Source organism: Pteropus alecto, unplaced genomic scaffold, assembly GCF_000325575.1.
Source record: "Pteropus alecto unplaced genomic scaffold, ASM32557v1 scaffold113, whole genome shotgun sequence".
NCBI classification, from domain to species: Eukaryota; Metazoa; Chordata; class Mammalia; order Chiroptera; family Pteropodidae; genus Pteropus; species Pteropus alecto.
In genome coordinates this window covers 410,891-433,275 of record NW_006433949.1, presented here as the reverse complement: position 1 = coordinate 433,275, position 22,385 = coordinate 410,891, and the positions used below count along the sequence as shown (strand labels likewise).

The window sequence follows — 22,385 nt, the reverse complement described above, 5'->3', positions numbered from 1 at the left end:
AACCCTGGTATGATCAACTGGAAGGAAAAGAGACCAAGTCAGAAAGATATTCAGATCTCTTCAGGACAAATCAGTTCAAACCAGTTCATCCTCAACTTTGTCCAAATTCTATTCATTTAATGATAAAGCCACATAAAACATTAGATCTGAAATAAGTACAACAATAATCTAAATACTACATGATGCCTCATAATGCTTTCTCTAAGAAGAAAGCATTTCCTGGTTTTGATAATATACCATGTCACTTTCCTGGTTTTGATAATATACTATGGATATATTAGGATATTTTCATTGGGAGAAGGTGGGTAAAGGGTACGTGAGAACCTTCTACATATTTTTGTAACTTCTTATGAATCTAAAATTATTCAAAACAAAAGTTTTTTGGTTTTTTTTTTTAAGGAAGGGTAAAGTACAGATAAATGACATGATGTCTAAGATTTGCTTCAAAATAATTTGGAGAGAGAGAAGTAGATCAGAGCATAGATGAAACAAGACTGGGCATAAATTGACAACTGGAGCTGGGAGATGGGTACGTGTGCCTTCTTTATACTATTCTGTTTCCTTTTGAATACATTTGAAACTTTCCATAATAAAAAGGATTTTGTTTAAATGAAGCAGAATGATATAAAACACCTAAAAGGCAAGATTCTGATAGTATCGACTGACCAAATTCTGTACATTAGCAGCATACCAATCTGAGTGCTCTAAGCCATATATTTTACAATGGGAATTAGTAATACAGTTGTATGTCTTGATAAAATAACATTCTTTTGCCTCAGACTCCCCATCTTTAAAGAAATAAGATGTGCATGAGAGGATATGTCTGATTGGGATCTTTAAGGGAGGAAGGACGATCACATTGTTTAGAAACTGCATGCTACTGTTCCCTGCACCCTCCCCTACCTCCCTACATCTTACTAATGAGCACCATTAGACGAGCAGAAATGAAAACTTCAACATAAAAAGGATGAGCCTTCTCCAAAGTCATTAGGGCCATGCTGCGGCTCAAACTGATCTCTCCAAATTCTTCATTGCCCTTTCTCGGTATTATAAATGCCTCCACTTTTCCCTGTCCTCACCTACACACATTACAAATAATCCACATGGATGTGATATACAGAAACACCATGTATGTGTGCATACACATACAGAAAAAGAAAACTATGCTACACACACATACACACACAAATAGGTTTACGCTATCTGACAAAGTGGCTTTGACCCGATAAGACATTAGAGCAATGCTCTCCAAATTTGATCATGCACCCCAATAAGCTTTAATGATAAAGTTTTTGAACATTGAAATATATACTTTTTTTTTTTTGGCCTATTTTTAAGTTAGGTCAATTCTTTATGCAGGCACTGCCATTAATCTATACAGAAATTTAATTTTTTCTTTTCCTTTATTTTTAAATAAAGGATATAAGTCCAGGGAAGTTCTAAATGTTCCTTCCGTCCCCTGCCGTGGTTTACCGGCACAGCCTACTCTAGAGACCCGTGCAGTAGAGCACGGTGCTAAGGACAGTGGCTTTGGGGGCTCTAGCATCAGTTCTCCCACCTATTCCTACTGTGACCTTAATAAAATGGCCTATAAAATGGGGATAGTAATAACAACTGCTTCGCATGCATGTGGTATGGACTGAGATATGGGTTCAGAACGTCTGGCACAGTCAGTCCGCGGGAGAGGAAAGCGAGAACTGCCGTTTAGTGCCATTTCTCTGATCCTCGTCTAAGGCCCACATCCTTCTGGGCCTCTTTTTCCCCGCGGTCAACTTGGGCTCTACCTAGCAGTATTTGGGTGTGAAAGGAGGTACTGCTTCATCACAAGACTCTCTTTTGAGCAAAATGTGGTTATGGACCCAAATCTCCGGTCATTCAGGCTCAGAGCATCACAGAGCGGAACAGAAGCTTGTCTGTTCCCCAGATGAAGGGACAGAGTCTCAGATGGAGGTGTGCCTTTTCCAAGACCCATAGGCCACGTAGTGCAGAGCAAGGACACAAGCCTGGGCCACCTGTGACTCCTGGTGTGGCCTGACACTGGGAGATGGCAAGCCTTAAGATTATCCCTCTTAGGCAGACAAAATTAATTAGCAGAAGGAAACAACCACACTTAAAACCTCCTAGGGGCAATTTTACTCAGTAATCAACATCGCAGGAACTCGGTGATTGAGGCCATCAGTTTCCACCACAGTTGATTACTTTAGAAACTGCTCACAATTAAAAGAGGTTATGGCCTCAGATCTACTGACAAGGGCACATGCCCTCAAGAAAAGTAACAGGGACCCTAAGAATCACAATTACCAAGAGTGACTATTACTGAGCAGAATATTAGTACTTACAGGGCAGGATGTTTTTATATCTATTTTTGTTTTTATTTTCTTGCCTCTGACCCTCTTTTCGGCTGTAGAGAAGTTTGCACTCCTGCTGTTGTAGTGTCTAGAGAGAAACAAAAGGAAAATATCATCATGTGTCAAAACCTTCCCAAAAAAATCCTGGCTCGGCATTTCTGCTTTAAGAAGTTTATCATAGGAAATAGTCAGTCACAGTCGTGTGCAACGGCTCCAAGAATGTTCATCTTAACTGTACCAACAGTGGCAAAAATGTCAAAAATGACATAAATGTCCAACAGGGAAGGTCTGACTAGCATTACTGCCTGCTCCCACAATAGAATGTTCTGCAGCCATTTAAAAGATGTTCCAGGAGGATATTTCATGCCTTGGAAAGATGACCAGAATAACCGCTAAGTGAAAAGATCAAACTTCCCAAACAGTGTGTGACATAAGCCATGAGAAATGGCAGAGGTGTATATAAGAAATGGCAGAGGATATACATCGAAAAAGTAATGGGGATTTTTTTTTTCAGGGTAGTGGAATTATAAAGGTCTTCTTCTTCTTCTCTCTTTTTTTTTAATCAATGGGGGGGGCTTACATTTTCTACAATGAATAAATATTTATAAAAAGAGAAACCTTTAAAATTAATAATTATTAAAAATGAAAGCCAGGGGAGGATGAAGAAGGTAAAGGAGATCAAACAGATGGTGAAGGAAGGAAGCCAGACTTCGGTGGTAAACGTACAATAACGTATACAGACGTATTATGAAGATGTACACCTGAAATATATGTCATTACCCAACCTTACCCCGATTAATTTAATTTTAAAAAAAGAATAAAAGCCAGCAGGTAGCGGTGTGCAGTGTACAAATAAAGATGGGATTCATGGCCTTGAGGCGTTTATGATCTGCCTCCTTTTCCCATTGTTTAATTCGGACCAAGCCATATGTCATTTCTCAAATTTAGGTACCAGAGGACGATAAAGTGGTTTGGACGCCAGTGGCCTGTGGGCACGCAAGCTTTGCTAGGAAGGCTTTAAAGTCCTCCTATGCCACAAAACCATGTTAGTGCCACAGGTGGCCAGCCGGCATCTACACAGATCCCCGTGCCTCCATCATGGTGTCCCCAGCCAGAGTGAGGAAGAGACATCGGGCTCCTGAAGCGAGTGGCCAGAAAGGACACCTCCACAGGGAAAGAAGGCGGGGAAGCCCGTCAGGCAAAGCAGAGACTAAACCAGGAGGCCACAGCAGGACTGGCCCCAACGGAAGAGGGGACGTGGGGAAGTGGCGAGAAGGACCGGCTGTGGAAACAGACAGGAAGGAGGACAAGCCAGGCTGAAGCATTTTCAAAGGGTAGGTTTCACTTTCAAAATTACAAAAAAAAAACCGCCTCTTCAAGGGACCATTAGCTTCAAACAAGCCTAATCTGTAACGGGAAATCACACATGGGCAAATCAAGAAAGTGAAAGGCAGACTAAAAATATGTGTGTGTGTGTGTGTGTGTGTGTTATTCTACAAAGAGTGACAGAGTCAGTATGTCATAACATAGCTGCTCTGTTATATTTCCATTCCATTTATCTGAATATCACAGACAGATATGAAAGTCAGGATTTTAAATTGCTATTTGACTCTCAGTTTCAAAACGCAGCATTAGGCCTTGACACACAGCTAATAACAAAAGTGTTTAGCTAGCTGAAACCTGGGCAGAAATAAAACTCTGAGAAACGGTCATTCAAAGTTTTTAAATGAGTGCTGATTAATTAAAGCCATGTTCTTTCTCTGAGCGAGCATTTCTTCTGAACTATGAGCCAGTCTTACCGAGCAATATTTGCTGTTAGAAAGAAGGTTCAGTCTTGATTTTTAGACATGATGGCAAGGTTCAAAAATAAGTTCAAACACTATGAAGTGACTCAATCACTTAAAATCAACCAAGTTAAGAAAAACGATGTCAACAAAAGCTACAATTGGGGGCGGGGGGGTGGGGGGAGTCGTGGCACTAGGAGATAATTAGCTTCTCGGTTCAAAACAAACTAGACAGTAAAGCAAAGAAGTGTTCACTTAGAAAACAAACTTTACCCGACGCTTCACCTGAGGAGGGCACACGGCCAGGACGATCCCTACAAAAGCCACATTTCATCCAGGCCCTTCGTTTAATCAGCTTTTAATTTCTCCCTCTGCCGTCAAGATCAAGTCCAAGCTTTTCAACAACTCATGAGGCCTTTTGTTCTCTGAGCTCAGGGAGGCCCGCCTCTAATATCAGCTTCTGTTTCACCAAGTCACTCTCCTGCCTGTGCCTCAGTTTCCCCAAGTGTAAAGTGAGGATAATTCTAATTACCTACCTCAGAGTACCAGTGTAAGACCTTAATGTAAAGTGCAAATTCCTGCCTGAAATACAAGGAAGCCGGTGAGGAGATGCTGGCTGTCGCTATTGGATTACTACTGTTCCTGGAGCTCTACGCCCAGCTGCTGCACGTGTGGTCTGCGGACCAGCAGGACCAGCAGCATCGCCTGGGAACCATTTAGAAACAGTCTCAGGTCCTTCCCCAGATCTGCTAATCACAACCTGCACTTCAACAAGATTTCCACATGATTCAAGTGCACGTTAAAGTTCTGAGACGTACAGTCTATACTCCAGACATACCAAGATATACGTGAGGGCTCTGGATTCACCTGGCGTCTTTAGGCTTTCGTGCTCTCGTACTTGCTATGCCTCGCCTAGAACTCCCTCAAGTACTTCCTCCTCCAGGAGGCTTTCCTGACCCACTGGGCAGTGAGGAGCATGACTTCCTGTGCCACACAATCATCACTTAGCAGCTGTCTGCAGAACCTCCATTGCTGGGAAAATTTCCCTAGGTGTACCGGAACCCACCCCCAGAGGACGGGGCCGACGGAGGAAAGACTCCAGAATTAAAACATGTATTAAGGGAACTTAAGGACAGAACAGAGTCTTGAGAGGCAGCAAGCTGGTGGATCGCCCCACAGAAGGGGACGGGGCGGAGCCTTGAGATACATATATAGCCACCAGGAACACAGGTGGCCTATGGCCAAGTGGAGTGTGCTTGTTAAGAGCTGTATATTGCAAGGCGGTAAACAACTTAATGGCCCTACTTATCCATGTAAGAACACACCTTTGAGGTGATAGGGGCCCACCCCTCAGGCAGTCATTGAGAGCAACCTGCTTCTTAAGATGGCATCAGTCACATCAAGCACGGAAAACCATTTTGCCTAACACCCTCCATGAGTACATCTGTCACACTGAATCCTGCTTATGTCTTCCCAATCTGTATCCTCTACTCCAGAACAGGGACCACCATGCTATGCCTACAACTAGCGAGCACCAGGCACAGAGAGGACACTCAAAATGTGTTTGCTGAATAAGCAAATAAAGAAAAGGACGGAGAGAGGAGATTCGCAAACCCAGATCGTCACCGCTGATGGTCTCGGCACTGCAGGCCCCACACTTAGAGTCAGTCCCATTCCGACACTGCTGACCTGGACTTCGACAAAAAGGAAAAACCACTGTAGGCAAAATACCAGGCCATTTCCCAATCTTTAGTCATTTGAAAAGCATCTTCAGGATGCTTTGCCGTCTTGGCACACCACATCTTATATCGGTTGTTTCCTTAAATTCATCTCTTCTTTTTCCCCTTCTTAAAATGCATTTCAAAAAGAAACTTCCTATCACTAGCACATATGACAATCAGTACCATTTGCCATGTACAGAAGGTAACCAGAAAAAATAAATATAATAAAAACAAAACATTATCAAATTCTATCCGAGGCTTTGAAAAAAAAGGGACAATGGTAGATGTTAGAGATAGGTGTTAAAGACATGTTAGTACTATACTGAGATTTGGGGTTAAAAAGAGAAAAATTTTCTCATTCGCTAACTCAATCTTACTGTGTAATGGAGTACCACCAAAAATCATCTCACATTATGAAGAAACATCTAGCGAGACAAAATTCAGAGTTCCAGGCCAGGAAAATCCTCATCGATACCCATGGCACGTCAGCTGGACCATCTACCCAGGTCAGCCAGGAGCTTCCATCATCCTGCATTTAAGTTCCTAATCATTTCTTCCATGAAGATTGGGGTATGAACAGCACAGGAGTCGAGACAGGCCTTTGAGCCTTGGAGTCTTCCAGAAAGGACAGGCGCAGAGCCTCTGTGTCCCAGGCACGGGCAGGTGCTAACTGCCTGGGGCTGGCAGCTGTCACCGATTAATAATAACCAACAGCGTGCCTGTCCCCCCAGCTCCTTCCTCGGTGTCATTAGCCCTTTCTCCTCTGTGCCTGGGGCCCGAGTTGCTGAACGCATTTCATTTCCCGCAGTGGAAGGCTGCCATCCACCTAGAGTGAATCTGAAAATAAGGACTCAGAAGTTGTGACTTTCCATGCTCTACCCACAGAGGCTCCCCAACTGCACCCGAGATGAGCAGCCACCAGCCGCTAAGGGCGCTTCCTCTCCAGCACCAGGCTGAAGGATGGAAGAGGCAGAAGACTGTCCAGCAAGCCCTGCCCCCAGGAGGTTACAGTCCTTTCTCGGTTTATCTTCCACAGCCTCACTCTCACCAGAAGTCCCTGGGGCACCAAAAGCTGCAAATGACCTGTCAAGCTGAATGTCACTGTGACTCCATCAATGATAAGGCTGGGACAGGCAGCAAAAAGGATTATGTAAAGCTGGGACACAGGCTGCAAGATATCCCCGTTTTCCCAAGAAATACTGCCCAGGGGTTTGCACCAAACGGTTTTTTTTTGGGGTAAGAAGCTGCTTACGGTCACCTCAGCGCACGGAAGCAGAGCTAGAGCCAAAGGGGTTGGACCAAACCATTAAACCTGAAGGGCATCAAGAGAAAGTCAATCCCCGATCCACAATGTACCTTGAAGAGTGCCGAGCAGCACGAACGACTGCGGATGGGACAAGTGTTCGTGTGTACAATCATCCCTTCCGTTCACCGCCAGAGGACACCCCTGCTCCCCACCTCAGACCCCCGCCAGCCGCAATGCCAGTAGCGGTGTCCCCAGTCATTGTGATGACCAAGAGAGACCCCCACAAAGCTTCCAAACCCTGACTGAAAACCAACGGACTGTCACGAATGCACGTGGAGGAACTGGCAGACGGCAAACAAACCGGCAGAGCCAGGCACCCCACGCACCACGACAAGGGCCCAATGCCCACTTCGCCTGTGCACCAGGCTCTGAGCAACAGGCACAAATCACTGGGGGGAAAAAAAAGAAACACCACTGACCAGTAAGGCCAGACGAAGCTGGAGTTGTTTTACTCTTTAAAAACAAGGCTATGAGGGCGTATACAGCAGGTGGGGTGGCGGAGGGGTGGAGACGGAGGAAGCAAGTTTGCCGAAATGTGGGCAACAGGAGGCTCATCACACTATTTTCTCCACTTTTGAGTGTCTGAAAACTTCAATAATAAAAGGTTTTTATACGCAAATTAGTAATAAATAACAACGTAAAAGCTCTTGCTGACTCTCCCAGCACCCAGCCAGGCTGCGGCCTCCTGAAGGAGAGAAAGGGGGCAGGTGGGGGGCGGGGGAGGCTGTCACGCAGATGGCCCCTCTGGTTTGGATGCTGTGAATAATTATTAAGACGGTGGTAACCGCCCGGGGAAGGCTGCAAACCAGGCCCTCTGCCCGTTCTGAATCAACTTCTGTTTGCCTTCGGCACGTGAGGCACACTGCCACCACTCACTCAGCCGGGGGACACCGCCACCGCTCACTCCGCGGCGGGGGACACCGCCACCGCTCACTCCGTCCTCTGTGCTGCAAACTCTGTGGTGTGAGCGGGCACCGCAGGCGGGTGACAGCCCCCACTTCCTGGTGCCACGCTGCACGGCCTGTCACCATCCCTCCACGGTGGGCTTTGGGCAGCTCGCCAGGTCCACAGCACCATCCAAGAAGGAAGAGCAACTGGAGACTCTCGTCACTGGAGAAGGTCCCAACAGATCGACAAGCACTTACAAAGTGCCATGAGGGGCAAAACCCTCCCAAGACTCAGTCTCTGCCCCATGCCTGCTGTCAGCCAGGTCACCTCCTTCCTCCCACGAGGTAGAGTATAAGCAGAGGCGTAAGTGAAAAGGTACAGCCCCTGGAGAACAGGTTCTGACTCAGGAGACAGCAGCGAACGGTACAAGCCAAGTCTGTCGTTAAGTGTGAGGTTAATTATGCGGTGTGGGATTCAGGGAGTGAGACCCATGAAAACTAACTGGAGCAGGTTTCTGGAAGGAGCAGATGAAGAACTGAGATGGGTATGAGTGAGAAAAGACTTCCCGGCAAGCTAAGGAACGTAAGCAAAGGTGGCTAAGGGGCCAGTCAGTGGGAGGGTGAGGGCGACAGGCCGGCGGGTCTGGAAGCCGTGCGTCACCGAGGTGGGCGGTCGGGTTGGAGGGGGAGAGTCAGGAAAACGGCCCAGGGCCTTTGGAGCTGGCAGATGATCCTCAAGAGCTGAGTGAAAAGAAACAAACGCGGTATCAGAAGTCCCAGAAGTTCAGACCACAACCAACCATTTGCCAGTCGCATCCTTAAGGACACTTTTCTCATTTCTTCTGGGCTTAGTTTCTTTGTCTTCAAAATGAAAACACTATGTGTTTAGTAGGAAAGAGGGAGCCACTGAAGGTTTCTGAGCAGAAGAAGGACAGGAGAAATGCTGAGAGCAGATGAGCATGAAGGGTGAGTGGAGAGTCAAAGGCAGAGAGGTAAATGGCACTTTGTATCTTCTGGGATGAGGAGAGCCGGCAGCCCTGGCATCGGGCAAAACTCCTGGCTCAGCCGCGGCCCACCTGGGTGGCCCTGAGCAGGTGCCTTGATCTCTCAGAGTGACCAGGATTACTCCACCTGCTTCACAAGGCCCAGGGGGTGCAATGAGATGGCTTCCCTAACTCAGGAGAAAGCACCAAGTAGACAATAAAGGCTAGGCTCCTTCCTTCTCTGAGACCAGGAAGACATTATGTAAGAAAAATCAACAGGGCTTACTGAATGGCAAGGGATGGGGGAAGAGGAGAGAGATGAGTTAGGGTATGCTCTGAGGATTCCAGCCTGCAGGGCCAAAGAATGAGCAGTCTGACCACCAGAGACAGAGACATAAAAGGGGACATTTAGTTTGAAGGGGAAAATAACAGGTCCTGTTTTGAATGTCCGAGTTTGAAGAGATATGACAGCCAAGAAGAAATGTGGAAGGCACAGTTCAAAAGGCAAAACCAGAGATGGAAGCGACATAAACTCAGGAGTAATCGGGGTAGCACGAGATGGGAATGCTCCCCAAGGAAGAGCAGATTTAAAGGAAGATGAGCAGATGGCCCAGACCACATCTTGGAGAAACCCCCGGAGTTCTTAGCTGGTTGGGAGAAGAAAAGGAAACAAACAGCAAGAGAGGCACAAGGGAGGGGAAGAAGGAATGAATATACTGCGCATGTGCTGCCACGGGCCAGAGGAACCAAGAAAACTGTGGGGATGAGGGGCTGGACCGCTGTCCCAAGAGCAGCACAAGAGAGAAAGGGGCTGGAGAAAAGACTACCTGGATTACAATAAGTAAGCCATTAGTGTCTTCTCAAAGTGTTGCTTCGGTATATGGGGGAAGTCACATTCCGAGGTTAAAGAAAGAAGGAGCTAAGAAGAAATAGCGGCCACAGCGCACCCCCCCACCCCCCATGAGGAAGACAGAAGGACGATGGCAGGCGCAGTAAGCAGCAAGGTCATTTACGGGCAAAGGAAAAAGGCGAAGCAGAGATGTTTAAGCACCTGAAAGCACCTTCGCTTCTTAAATTCTCTGTAAAGATGTCAAGCAGCTCCAGCAAATAAAAACTGTTCTAAAGAGGAAAGCGTGACACCAGAGGGGCAAAGAACGAGAGAGGGGAGGGGGAAAGGGGGAAGGGAGGGGAGGAAGAGAGAGGCAGACTGAGACTGAAAGAGAAACAGCCCAAAGGAAACAAAGGAAGTTGTCCAGAACGGAGCTTTTGGAAGCAACTGGAAGAGCTCAGGCCTAGATGGAAAATCCTGGCTACAGCTCCCGCCAGCCATCCAGGAGCAATTTACAGCACAGGGCTGGAGCCCTGGATGGGGACTGCTGTCCAATGTGGCACTGCTTAGTCACCGAGGGGAAGATTTCCGCTAGAGATCACCAGCAAGAATTATTATTCTAGACACAGCTTTGGGGTACAGTTAAAGTCTTGTTTCCATAAAACCTAACCATCTCGAAGTAGAATTTATAGCTCCACTGAGCAGGATGTAATCACTTCAAAGAAATCAAAACTGGACTGTGGGCTCAAAGGCAGGCACCAGCTCCTCCTGGAGACACGACGGTTGGCAGGGCCGCTGGCGGAATCAGGACATCTGTGTAGCTGTCAGGGAAATGACTGTAACGCCGGTGCAAACTGAAAACAGCCTCAGACCGTGGCAGAGGAGAATGGGTTGCGTAATGGAAGAAGGCTGAGCTTTAAAAACAAATGCAATTGCCCAGGAAAACAAGCTTTAAAGTGCTGGGGAAAAATAACCCTAGTTAGAAAATTGCTATGTTGTGTGTGTGTGTGTGTGTATGTGTGTGCGTGTGTTAATCACAAACAGAAGGTTCAAAACTAAAATCTTTCTGAAATTTACCACTGCAACCCTGAATTAGATCCTCTTGGACAAGTGTGTATAGGGATCTCAAAAACTAAAATGTGCACCTGCCAACCCTCAAATGGGCTCCACATGAAAACAAAATGGATGGGAGTAGGGGAACATCTCCAGGCAAAGCCTGAAACATCTCTCCATCTTTTAGCATCGGAAAGCTGTTCTCTCTTGAAATATACACAAAGGGTCTGAATCTAGTATAATTCTCACTATTGAAAGCAGCTCAGATTCAACACCCAACATAAATACTTATTTTGTGCCCTCTGTGTGCCAGGCTTTCTGGATACCGGGGCTTTGGTGAACAAAACAGGACTACTCGTCTTTGTGGGCCCCATACAGCGCTCCGAGTGATTTTCTTAGGTGATATGCACACAGCAGATATAAAATAGCAGGATCAAGGTGTGTCTGTCTCTTTATTTGTTCACCATCAGTTTTCATTTGAGTGAACCTCCCTTTATACCAATAGACTTAATAATGTTATCTGCTTCTATGGAGTCATATTACAAGAGAGAAACATTAAACTAATAACCACACAAATTATTCATGAATTCCAAGGATGGTTAGTACTATACAGGAATGGATTTGCTGCTATGCGCACATTTAACAGGAAGAACCAATCCTAGAATGGAGACAGGGATCAAGGAGGGATTCCCTGAAAAAATGATCCTGAGACAGGGTCCGAAGAGTGAAGAGATGCTAGCAAGGTGAAGAAGTGAGGAAGGAAGAACATTTTAGTGCAATCCCGCCTGTAACACCGTAGAATCAGCTGAAGAACCACATGCCAATTAGATGTCTAATAGGCAGTTCAACTTTAACGTGTCCAGAATGAAAGCTAATCACCTGTTCTTCCCAGGCTTCCCCACCTAAGTAAATGGTAAGTCCATCCAGCAACTGCTCAAGCCAAAAACTTTCATCTTATCCTGGCCTCACGTCTGTCTTACCACACAACCTGTCAACACTGCCTTCAAATACTGACAATTCTACCTTCGAAATATCTCGAGGACACAACCATCTCAACTGCAGCTGCCCAGGTTCAAGCCACCATCATTTCTCTGCTCGTATTGTTGCAATCGGCTGCCTCACTGTTCTCCCTGCTTCTATTTTCGCCCTTACAGACCGTCTTCCACGCGGCAGCCAGAGTGATCACGTCACTCCTGTGCTCGAAACTCTCTGTAGACTCTCCACTTCCTCCAAGTGAAAGCCAATGGCCTGACACTGGCCCAGAGCGCCCTGCGTCATCTGAGCCATCTGCGGTCACCCCTCTCACCCACTCCCCTCCACCTGTACTGGCCTGTTTCCTGATAATGCCACATTCCCACTTCGGGGACTTTGCATTCACTGGTCCCTTTGCCTAGAAGGTTCTTACTGAGGTCAGCTGATGGCATGATCTGCAGAGAACAGTGACACTCCATCAGCGGCATACCCTTTTATCTTGCCCTATTTTATTTCTTCCAAAGCACTTATCGTCATTTCATGTATTGAATTATTTACCTGTTTCTTTGTTTACCATCTGTCTCTCTCAATTGACTATAGCTTCAAGGACAAACTTTGATTTGTTCTCTGCTATATCCCCAGAACCTAGAACAGAGACTCCAGCACACAGTCTGTGCTTAATAAATATCTGCTGAATGAATGGATGAATGAATGAATGAATGACACCACCAGTATCTAGTGTTTGTGGTAGATATTTCCAGGACATTTGCCCAACTCCCCCTAATTCTCATCTCTCAGGACTATTTTTCCCCGAACAGGGTGGTCCATGCAGACATATCTGTTCTACGTGATCATATCCTTGGCACTGCTCCTTGGACCAAAGGTAGATGGCATCTAACCCCATGAGAATCTCTGAGATTTTGGTACAAAGACTAAGAGTTACTAATTTCACTATCTAAAAGGGGCTAAAAGTAAGGTTTGTAAGTCAAGAAGCAGAGAAATCCGCTAGAAGAGAAGAAGGATGAAGCAGGTATGTGGAGAACAGGGTACTGGGAACAAGGCGGCGAGATGAAGGAGGAATATGAAAGGAAAGAGTTTTTTGGGGGCCAAGGGACCACAGGTGGCATCCTCGACTTGGGTCCTGCATTCAGACATGGTGTCCAGGCTCAGCCCACAGTGCCCCCTGGCAGCTCAGGCCTAAAGGACTCAAAAGGGAGGAGCAGGCACAGAGAGGACACAAATACCCTGTAATGCAGCCATGTAATGTGTACCTCGCCATGATGCGCAAGGGCTGAATCAGGTTTCAGGTAAGCTGCACCTCGCAGGCGCAAAATTACAGGATCATAATCTTTTTGACACTTGAGTGTCAGTCTCATTTTAGCAGAACTTTACTCCATTTCAACAGATCTAGAAATAATTATCTGAGCAGAGATACGTAGGAGATGCATGATGTTTACACAGATCAGAAATGGGAGATATCCAGGGGAAAATTGAAGATTGGGGATCACAATGTCTTGATCATACAACATATCTTAGAAGAAAATCATCAAGCTGAATTTATTTTAGGAGCAAAGGGGTAAAGAACCAGAGCTTCACAAGAGACTCTGTATTTTAAGATGCGTCAAAAGCAAAAGTAATTTATAAGTGTCTTCTGGGGAAACATACCTGAAGGGCATACAGTTTTACAGATAACCAGGAGTTGGGCATACAGACAAATAATAACACAGCTGTCAGAGTCAGACCACCAGTGGCCTTGCCATTCAGAGCTCTGGTTCACCTTGAAGACCATCAGCATACACGGTAAGAAGGACCTGATGCCACGTTTATCACCTTCCATGAGACAGCTAAGGTACAGTCACTAAAATAGCAATGCCTTGCTGTTGTGGAAAAGACCTGTTTCAGAGGACTTAGATTACGATAAGTCTCTGCCTGCACATAGCTAATTCTTTCTATGATGGTTTGTTCTGTTCTCAGATTTATTCCCCTGACCCCAACCTTGAAGGGCAATTTTTTTTGATTGACTGGATTTGAGAAGCAGATACGTAAGAGATCTAGAAAGCAGGCTGTCCGCTGTTTAGATCTAGCTTCCATTTAAATGCAACGTTAAATCCTCGATTTCGAGCACGACCACCTATCACCTCAGCCCGACCTCTACGGAGACCCTGCAGGGTACAAATGTGACTTTATTTATTTTTTTCATTTCCCCTAAAAGCCAACTCAATCTACCACCCCCTCCTTTGCTGTTAATAATGTATAAAAGATGACCTGACTTTGAGATGTCACAGAGCGAAACCATCAGGTCAGTGTTTAGAATCAACTTTCTTTTTCCAGAAGGCTTGGCGTTCCTTCTGAGTTCAGATCTTGACTCCACCATTGGAAATGTGAAAACACCCCTACCGCCACCAGCTCTTCGGGAAGGTTTGAATTCTTCCCTGAGCATCGCCCTAGGTGAAGTTAGTGTCACTGCACCAGATACCCAACTCACTGCTGTATCTTTTTACAGGTTCATAGTCACTTTATAGGAAAAGTGGTCTATACAAATGATCTTCAGCTACCATTTTAAAAGGAACTATAACATTAAATGGGTCTAGATTATAAAATAGCTCACTATTTCTTTTATTTACCAAAAAGGTTCGACATCTTTCAATGTTAACTAAAAACGGTATTTTTCAGACTTTAAATATGCTCACCAAAATCATGTACGGTATATAGTAAAAATTAAAGATAAGTAACAATCATCGTTTTTAATGTGAAACATTAAAAATGTTAATATTAATAACAGCCAGCAAAAACAGATGCATGCACAAGGCTATGCACTATATCCTCTTTGTAATATGTGTGGGAACGATCCAAATGCCCATCAGTCAGTTGACTAAACCACAGTACATCCACACAACTGAGTTCTATGCAGTGACAATGAAGGAAGACTATCTCTAGAGACCACTATGGAAAAAGTGTCAAATGGTTTTCAGTAATTATATTATTGGGGATAGTGGAAGTCTTATTCTGAAACTTTTGTTGTGCGATGTGGGATAAAGCATATAAATCATCATATTATGGCTTCGAGAAGTGTGATTTGGGGCACAGAAGAAAAGAAGTACAGGAGTAAGATCGATGAGGTTAGTAAAAACACTAAAGTCCTGAATCTGAAGTATCATTTGAACTTACGATGTATTTTATTTTGGGGAAAAAGTTTTTTCTAGTTCCGTCCACTGAGAAGGCAATAACCAATCTAGTAGCAATAAGCACCTCTGGCTCCCAGACAGACCATAGTCTCTAAATACTACTTCCTGCAAAAGAAAGGCAAAAAAGTAAGGAAAAAGGGAGGAAAATGAGAGAGAAGGGGAGACGCTATCTCACTCCTTGGAGAAATGACTGATTTCAGTTCTGACACAGGAAATGTATCATACCGTAACAACTTACCACACCAGAAAGTAAGCAATCCAGCAAAAGCTATTAGAGTTGTATAAGAAGGATTAAAAGCCAACTTGCAGAAACTCCCACTGGCCAAAGCTAAGATAACGTGAGCAACAAAAATGATAATGGATGCCATATAGAAGCACACCAAATGTGTTTAATGAATCCATGAGCACATACTGATACAAAAACAAAACGAAGCAAAAAAAAGACGACGACAACGACGACAACAACAACAACTCTATTTTGCTAGTAAGCTATTTTGAAATAGTAAGCTATTTTGAAAACTGCTTAGTAAAAAGTAAAGAATCAAACATTTATCCTGCCTTGGTGACAAAAAGTTCACCTTTATGGAAATATTCCAGCTAATAAATGAAGAAGAAATGATAAAGTGTGACTATCACAATCTGATACCTCTTATGAATTAATGGATCTAGGCAATAATTATCGGTGGCTGCTGAGAAAATAAAAGGAGAAACAACAGGACATAAGTAGTTCCTGACACACCGCCATATTGCAGTCTGGCCAAAGAAAAACTAGATCTAATAAAGCCTCCATATACATCAACTTACAAGAAATACAGGGAGAGAAGCAAGTTAAAATCTACCACAGAGACACACTCAGCAAAAGCCAGGTCAAAGTAATTCTCAGGACGAAGAACCTGCTTTCTCCAATAATAAAAACAAAAAGAAAAACAAAGAGAATGCTAGAGTCTGAATGTTTGTGTCCCTTCAAAATTCCCACGTTGAAAACCTAATGCTCCGTGTGATGGTGTGAGAACGCGAGGCCTTTGGGAGGTGATTAGATCATGAGGGTGAAGCCCTCATGAACAGGACGAGTGCCCTTATAAAACAGACCCCACCGAGCTCCCTCATGCTTTCCACAACGTGAGGACACAAGGAGAAGTCTGGAACCTGGACGGGAGCCCTCACCTGTCTGCGGCGGCACCCCGATCTCGGACTTCCGGCCTCCAGAATTTGAGAAATAAATGTCTGTTACTTATAAGCCCCCCAGTCTGTGGTATTTTGCTATGTCAGCCTGAATGAACTAAAACAAAGGGAGAGGAAGAAGGAGGGGGGAGAGAGAGGCTGGAAGAGGAGTCAAAATACTGAGATTTAAGCTTTTTGAAAAAGAGAGAGATCTATAGAGTTTACCTAAATGACACACAAACTTTCTTTTTTAATTATAAGACAACTATCATAATCTGAACAATGATTACATAGTTATACATTTTTGTAGTGTTTTGGTTAATTTTTTAAGGATTCCATAAATACTGAAATATTGACGACTAAAACAACATGATGTCTGGGGTAACTAATGAAGCTGATGATGGTACGTGGGGGTTCTTTATACAAATCTACTTATGTATGTTCAAAAATTTTTCATAATCAAGTGGAGGAAAAAGCACTTCTCAATTCAAACCAACTCTGTGTGTATGTGTGTGTGTGAATCAGGAAAATGTAAACAGTGACTGATAGGTGTTAATATTAAGGAATTATTGTTACTAGTTTTAGGTGTGCTGATATTCTGGTTATAATTTTTGAAATGAAAGTTAAAGATAAAATGATATCTGGGATTTGCGATACGCCAGGGCTTGGGGAATGACTGGGATGCAGTTAAAAAAGACTGCCACATGTCAACAATTGCTAATGCTGAGTGACAGGTATGTTGCTCTGATTATACTATTCTGTCTGCTCCTCTATACATCTCAAATTTTACATAATAAACACTTTAAGTTTCTCATTAAAAATTTGATATAAGGTTTCTAAAATTTCTGTACTTATCCATCTGACCTCATAAGGCTTTATAAAGACTGAATTAAATGCAGGGAATATAATTCAATGGATGCTGAAATGCTACCTTTTGTCATCTAGGCTGGTAGGATACAATGAAGAGAATAGCCAGCTTGAGATTTTTAAATTCTGACTCATTAAGTTTATTATCACTTTTTCAGTGATGCTTTTCATCACTGTCTTCCCTCAACTGGAATGTCCTTATAGACAAAAACTCTGTCCTTGTTTGCCGCAGTATCTGTGCTGACTAACCCAATATCTGGTAAAAAAAAGAAACTTGAGTTCAAGGCTCTGTTCAGCACCGCTGAGCAAGGGCTGTGAGTGTTCTGGTCCATACCCACCCCTACGGTTGCAATTCAATCAACATTTGTGCTATAGAGGCTGGACAACTTACTTAACCTCCCTGAGCCTTAGGCTCCTTATGTGTAAAATAGAAATAATATCTATCTCAACAAGTCTATCTGACATACTGTGGCTAAAATGACTTCATTTGGCCATTCATTCATTCATTTCATAAATAGTCATAAATTCTAAAGTCCTACCAATGTGTGGAATAATAAACCGTTTACGGAGTTTCTGCTGGGTACCAGGCATTGTGCTTCATGCTAGGAATAACTACGAAGGTAAATATGGCACAATTTTTGTTTCTGAGAAAGTTTTCTGTCCAATGGATGAGAAGAGAGAGAACAAGATTACAATATAAATTGATAAGTGACATACCAGAGTACAACAGGAAGAACTTAAGGTTCTACACACACACACACACATTCCCATTGGGGACATTCTCCTGAGTTGGTTTCAGGAAAGAAATCAAGTTTCACTTCCCAAAGTTATAAATTTCAACTCCTGAATTAAAGCCACTGTGAGGTATTTCTCTTTTACGCATTCACTGCAATAAGGCTATAGATTCTTTCTGAAGACCCCAGCCAATGCTGGAAATCTTCCAAAGAAATGAGATCCTTTCTTCTGGGTTTTTGCCAGCAAACCAAAAGAGCCAAATGGAGCTACTGGCTCATCCATCTAATATTAACTGCCAACTCCCTTCTCCAGAACACAATGCCCTTCTATTTCAAAGAAGCCCCCTCAGCAACTTGTCCCATGTCGATCAATGGCCAAATTAAGGAAGGACACAGATTCAAGTCTTTCAGATTCAATTGCAAACACAAGACCAACTCTTTTTTCTATTGCAAATAGGACTTAATAACTCATGTTAAAAATTTTTTTTTTTTCCTAATAACTTACCTCAAATTCTTCCCAAAAGCCTTGTTTGACTTTATCTGTGGTCTCAGCTAATTTGCTTAGTTCTCGAACCCGGCTTTCTATTTCAGCAGCATTGATACGAGTCGTGTTGAGGGGCTAATCGAATTCAGCAGTTGGTGTGAAATGAAGAAAGTATTACAGAAAAAAAGTGTTAATGCAAAAATAATAAAGACTTCTATTTTGGCATTCATAAAGACAAGGACGGGAAGTTCACAGGACACAGTTATTCATAATAAACATTTTCAAATAGTTTCACTTTCTTTTCTGTTCTGTCAAGAAAAATATCCTTCTCCAATCTCCGCTCACATTTCACTCTGTTGATGTAAATTCAACCGATTTTTCTTGATAAATTGACCACGACATTCGAGAGATAATATCATTTGCCATTAAGTGATAAGAGTGAACTCTGAAATAACGATAACTCCAAAATGAGTACGATCACCTACAGGTAACCAAAGGTGGATCGACAGTGAAAACTTGCTTTAAAAACCCTATAAGGCCTTTTAGAGATACGAATGGAGATAGTCATGGAAATAATAAATCTGAAACTTGTTTCCAAACACCCAGGAAGAGAGCAATGAGCAGAATAATGACTGAAATAAGCTTCGAAGTGGTGATCATAATTGAAGCTGGGTGATGGGTTTGCAGAGGTTCGTGACACTATTCTACTTCTTTATGTTTGGAAAATTCTACATTAGGATTTCTTCCAGCTCTGTGAAGAGATGGAGCTTTAGCTTTTTGATACATACGCTCACCTGCTTGAGTTGCAGTACTGTGCCCAAAGTTTCTACCATGGGGTTCTTCTTGTAATGCTCCACGAGATCTGTCAAAGAGTCAAACCGCTCTCCTCCACCGACGTCATATTTCAGTTCCTTTCGAGACAAAGAAAAATGTGCTTATGACCTTTATGTTAAGTATGCTGTTTTCTCAACAGAGGCTAACGCACCCCCAGTAACGGAAGATCAAATGGCTTGTAGTAACGCAAAGGAAAGGATGTAACGAGGATGATGAAAACGGAATGGCTGACCCAATGTGAAAGAGTTCCATGGACGGCATCAGCTCTAAATAAGCATCTGACATCAACTGGGCCACGAAAAGTTTCTGCTTCATTAGTTAACTAAGTAGTTAAAGAAAAACAGTATCCTTTACTATTTACTTATACTCTAGGCTAAGCAATGATACATAAGGCTGCTGAATAGAAAGAAGGTAACTATTTCTCTCCAAAACACAACAAATTCCAAGGCTGGTGAGGCAGCACTGAAGCCCAATAAACATGTCTTTACTTTTCTAATGAAAATTATTAAAAGACCAAGAAATTTTTTGACAGATCAGAATAGGCTGTTTTAAAGGAAACAACAGTACAACAGTTAAACTCAGAAAAAAACACAACCCTAGAAATAATACATATGAAGATACTTGAGTACAATCTTTTATTTAAAAATAAAATTTTCGGAATAACAAAGTAAAGACCTCTGAAAATCCACTCTTCCATAAAAGTAACAAGAACACTGGCAAAAAGTATCATAAACTTTCAGAACTCTGAAAATTAAACAAGAACTTGCAACAGTCCAAGGAGCATTTATTCAAGAAAAATGATTGAATTTTGGTAAGAACAGCAATCTGTGTCATTTTAACTTGCCCTATTCCCGTTCACCTTTCCCCAAGCTCCTCAGTAGCTTTGAAAACCAATAGCCTTGTGATCACAGTAGCTCTGAAAACAAGCCACCAAGCACAATAGAGGGGACAGAATGGATTTGGAACTCTCACAAGAGACCTATCCCCAGAGAATTATCACTATGTGGCCTGTGTGGCAGCTCCCTGGAAAAGTTCTATTTTCCAAGCTGGTCTTTACTTGACTGACTCAGAGCTCACTCAGACTCGTCTTTAGGGGGTCCGCTGAAAACAATTAGCAGCAACTGTTTAATATCACAGCTGCCTGAGGTGGTAATACCAGTTAGAGCAAATAAGAGACTGACCAAAAACTTAAAAGAAAAATCTAGGCAATGACCATAGTGGGAGTCTGAAAACCTCCAACATATTCTTGAGAATCTAGAGGCCATGTGCATGTCTAGGGCTGTGTGAAGTCCAAGAAAGATCTGAGAAGGCCCCAATCTTCACTTCTAGCTGAACTTAAGGTTCTACACAAGCCAAAAACGATGGCTAAGGCAGTGTTTATGCTGCCAGAGTGTTGGAGCTGTGTCCCAACACACACACACACACACACACACAATCCTCCTTGGCAAAGGCTGGGGACTTAATGGTTCAAGGATTGTAAGGAAATCTCTGTCCAATCATTAACTGACCACTAAACTAACCAAGCGAAGACAAAGAATACAGATTTCACAGAGTCAGTCCAGGAAAGTCACGAAACACACCAATAGCAACAAGTACAGCAACAATAAAAGGTAGCAACGAAAACCCCAGAAAGGGGGGCCTCTGATTTCCAGAGTTACCACATTATAATATTTAAAATGTCTGGTTTCCAACAAAAAGTATGAGACATGCAGACAAACACTAAAGTATGGCCCATACACAGGGGGAAGAAAGCGGTCAACAGAAACCACCCTTGAGAAAGCCCAGACCCAGACTATAAACAGCTAACAGAAACATGTTCAAGAACTAAAGGAAACTATCCTTTACGAATTAAAAGACAACGTGAGCACGATGTCTCAACAAATTCAGACTATCACAAAAATCTGTACACAGATCTTCTTGGCAGCTTTATTCATGGTAGTAAAAATGACCATCATTTTTTAATGGATAAACGAAATGTGGTACATATCCATATAATAGAATATTTGACAATAAAAACAGTTCACCGATACCTTGAAAACATTATGCTAAGTAAAAGAAGGCAGACACAAAAGGTCCCATATTATATGATTCTATTTATATATAAAATATCCAAAATAGGGAAATCCATAGAAACAAAAAGTAGAATAGTGGTTGCCAAGAGCTGAGGGGGAGGAAAAAAATGGGGAGTTACCAGTAATGGACACAGAGTTTCTTTCTGGGGTGATGAAAACGTTTTAGAATTACTTAGTGTTGATCGTCGCCTAATTCATGAATATACTGAAAACCACTAAATGGTCCACTCTGTAAAGGTGAATTGTATGGTGTGTGGATTATATCTCAACAAAGTTTTTGTTTTGTTTTGTTTTTTTAATTTAATTTAAAAACTGAAGCAATAGTGAATAGACCATTTCCATTTAGGAAACTATGCCAAAACAAAGTCTGACATAGCTGACCAAGAATCAACCTCCTCTGTCCCATCATCGCATTAAAAACAAGAAATAGTGAGTTCAAGTCTCCCATCCCTAACACAGGAGCTCTGGAACATGAAGGCAAATGCAGTCACAGGCCAGACAGAGACAATCCTAAGGAGGAGCTGCGACCATCACTTTAGAAACGAAGGTGGAGGCTGACCCCACTACCTTCGAGCAGAGACAGGTGAGACACCGCAGGGCTGAAGGTGATGCAATGAGGCATGACTTAATCTGCCAGAGAGACCAGAAATAAATACTTTAATAAACTCTCGAAATGAGGAAGCAATTATAATGAACAATGTACTAGAAGAGAGAAGCCCTTGACTAAATAAGCAAAGAAAATCTGATTTTGGAAACAATGGTGTCTGTCTCCTCCCAGCAGAAAAAGTGCCCACAGACGACATTTTGCCAGACCCGTAGTTCAACTGAGGCTTTACCTGACAGCGGATCATGACGTGAGTCACTTTAGACTTGCCGTCATTGCTCTCCCCCTTGTCGTCACCGGTTCGGACAGAGAGAACAAAATCTCCAGGGTGGCTCTGGCTCTCTCGTACCAGAAAGCTACCGTGTTTTCCTTTCTCAGTTAATAATTTCTCTGCTTCTTTCCCAGAGAGGTGTCCATGAAACCACCTAAATTTTTTTAAACGAAAATAAATTGAGTTCTGCCATGGGTTCACAACATTCTTTCAGAAAACCACCATATACAGTCAGCTCTCCCAAACACAATTTAAAAAAACAGACACGTTCCCCTCCAAGAAATTGAGCA

At 43.2% G+C, this 22,385-nt stretch overlaps 1 protein-coding gene across 1 annotated transcript in view; it reads right to left on the bottom strand.

Moving 5' to 3' along the window:
• The window catches only part of PTPN11 (protein tyrosine phosphatase, non-receptor type 11), a 73,871-nt gene that overhangs the window by 27,226 nt on the left and 24,260 nt on the right, over nucleotides 1–22,385 (bottom strand). The window contains 5 exon segments of the mRNA XM_025044477.1: nucleotides 2–17; nucleotides 2,340–2,436; nucleotides 18,336–18,449; nucleotides 19,109–19,225; nucleotides 22,057–22,249. Of these exon segments, the coding sequence (XP_024900245.1) occupies nucleotides 2–17; nucleotides 2,340–2,436; nucleotides 18,336–18,449; nucleotides 19,109–19,225; nucleotides 22,057–22,249 (537 nt within the window).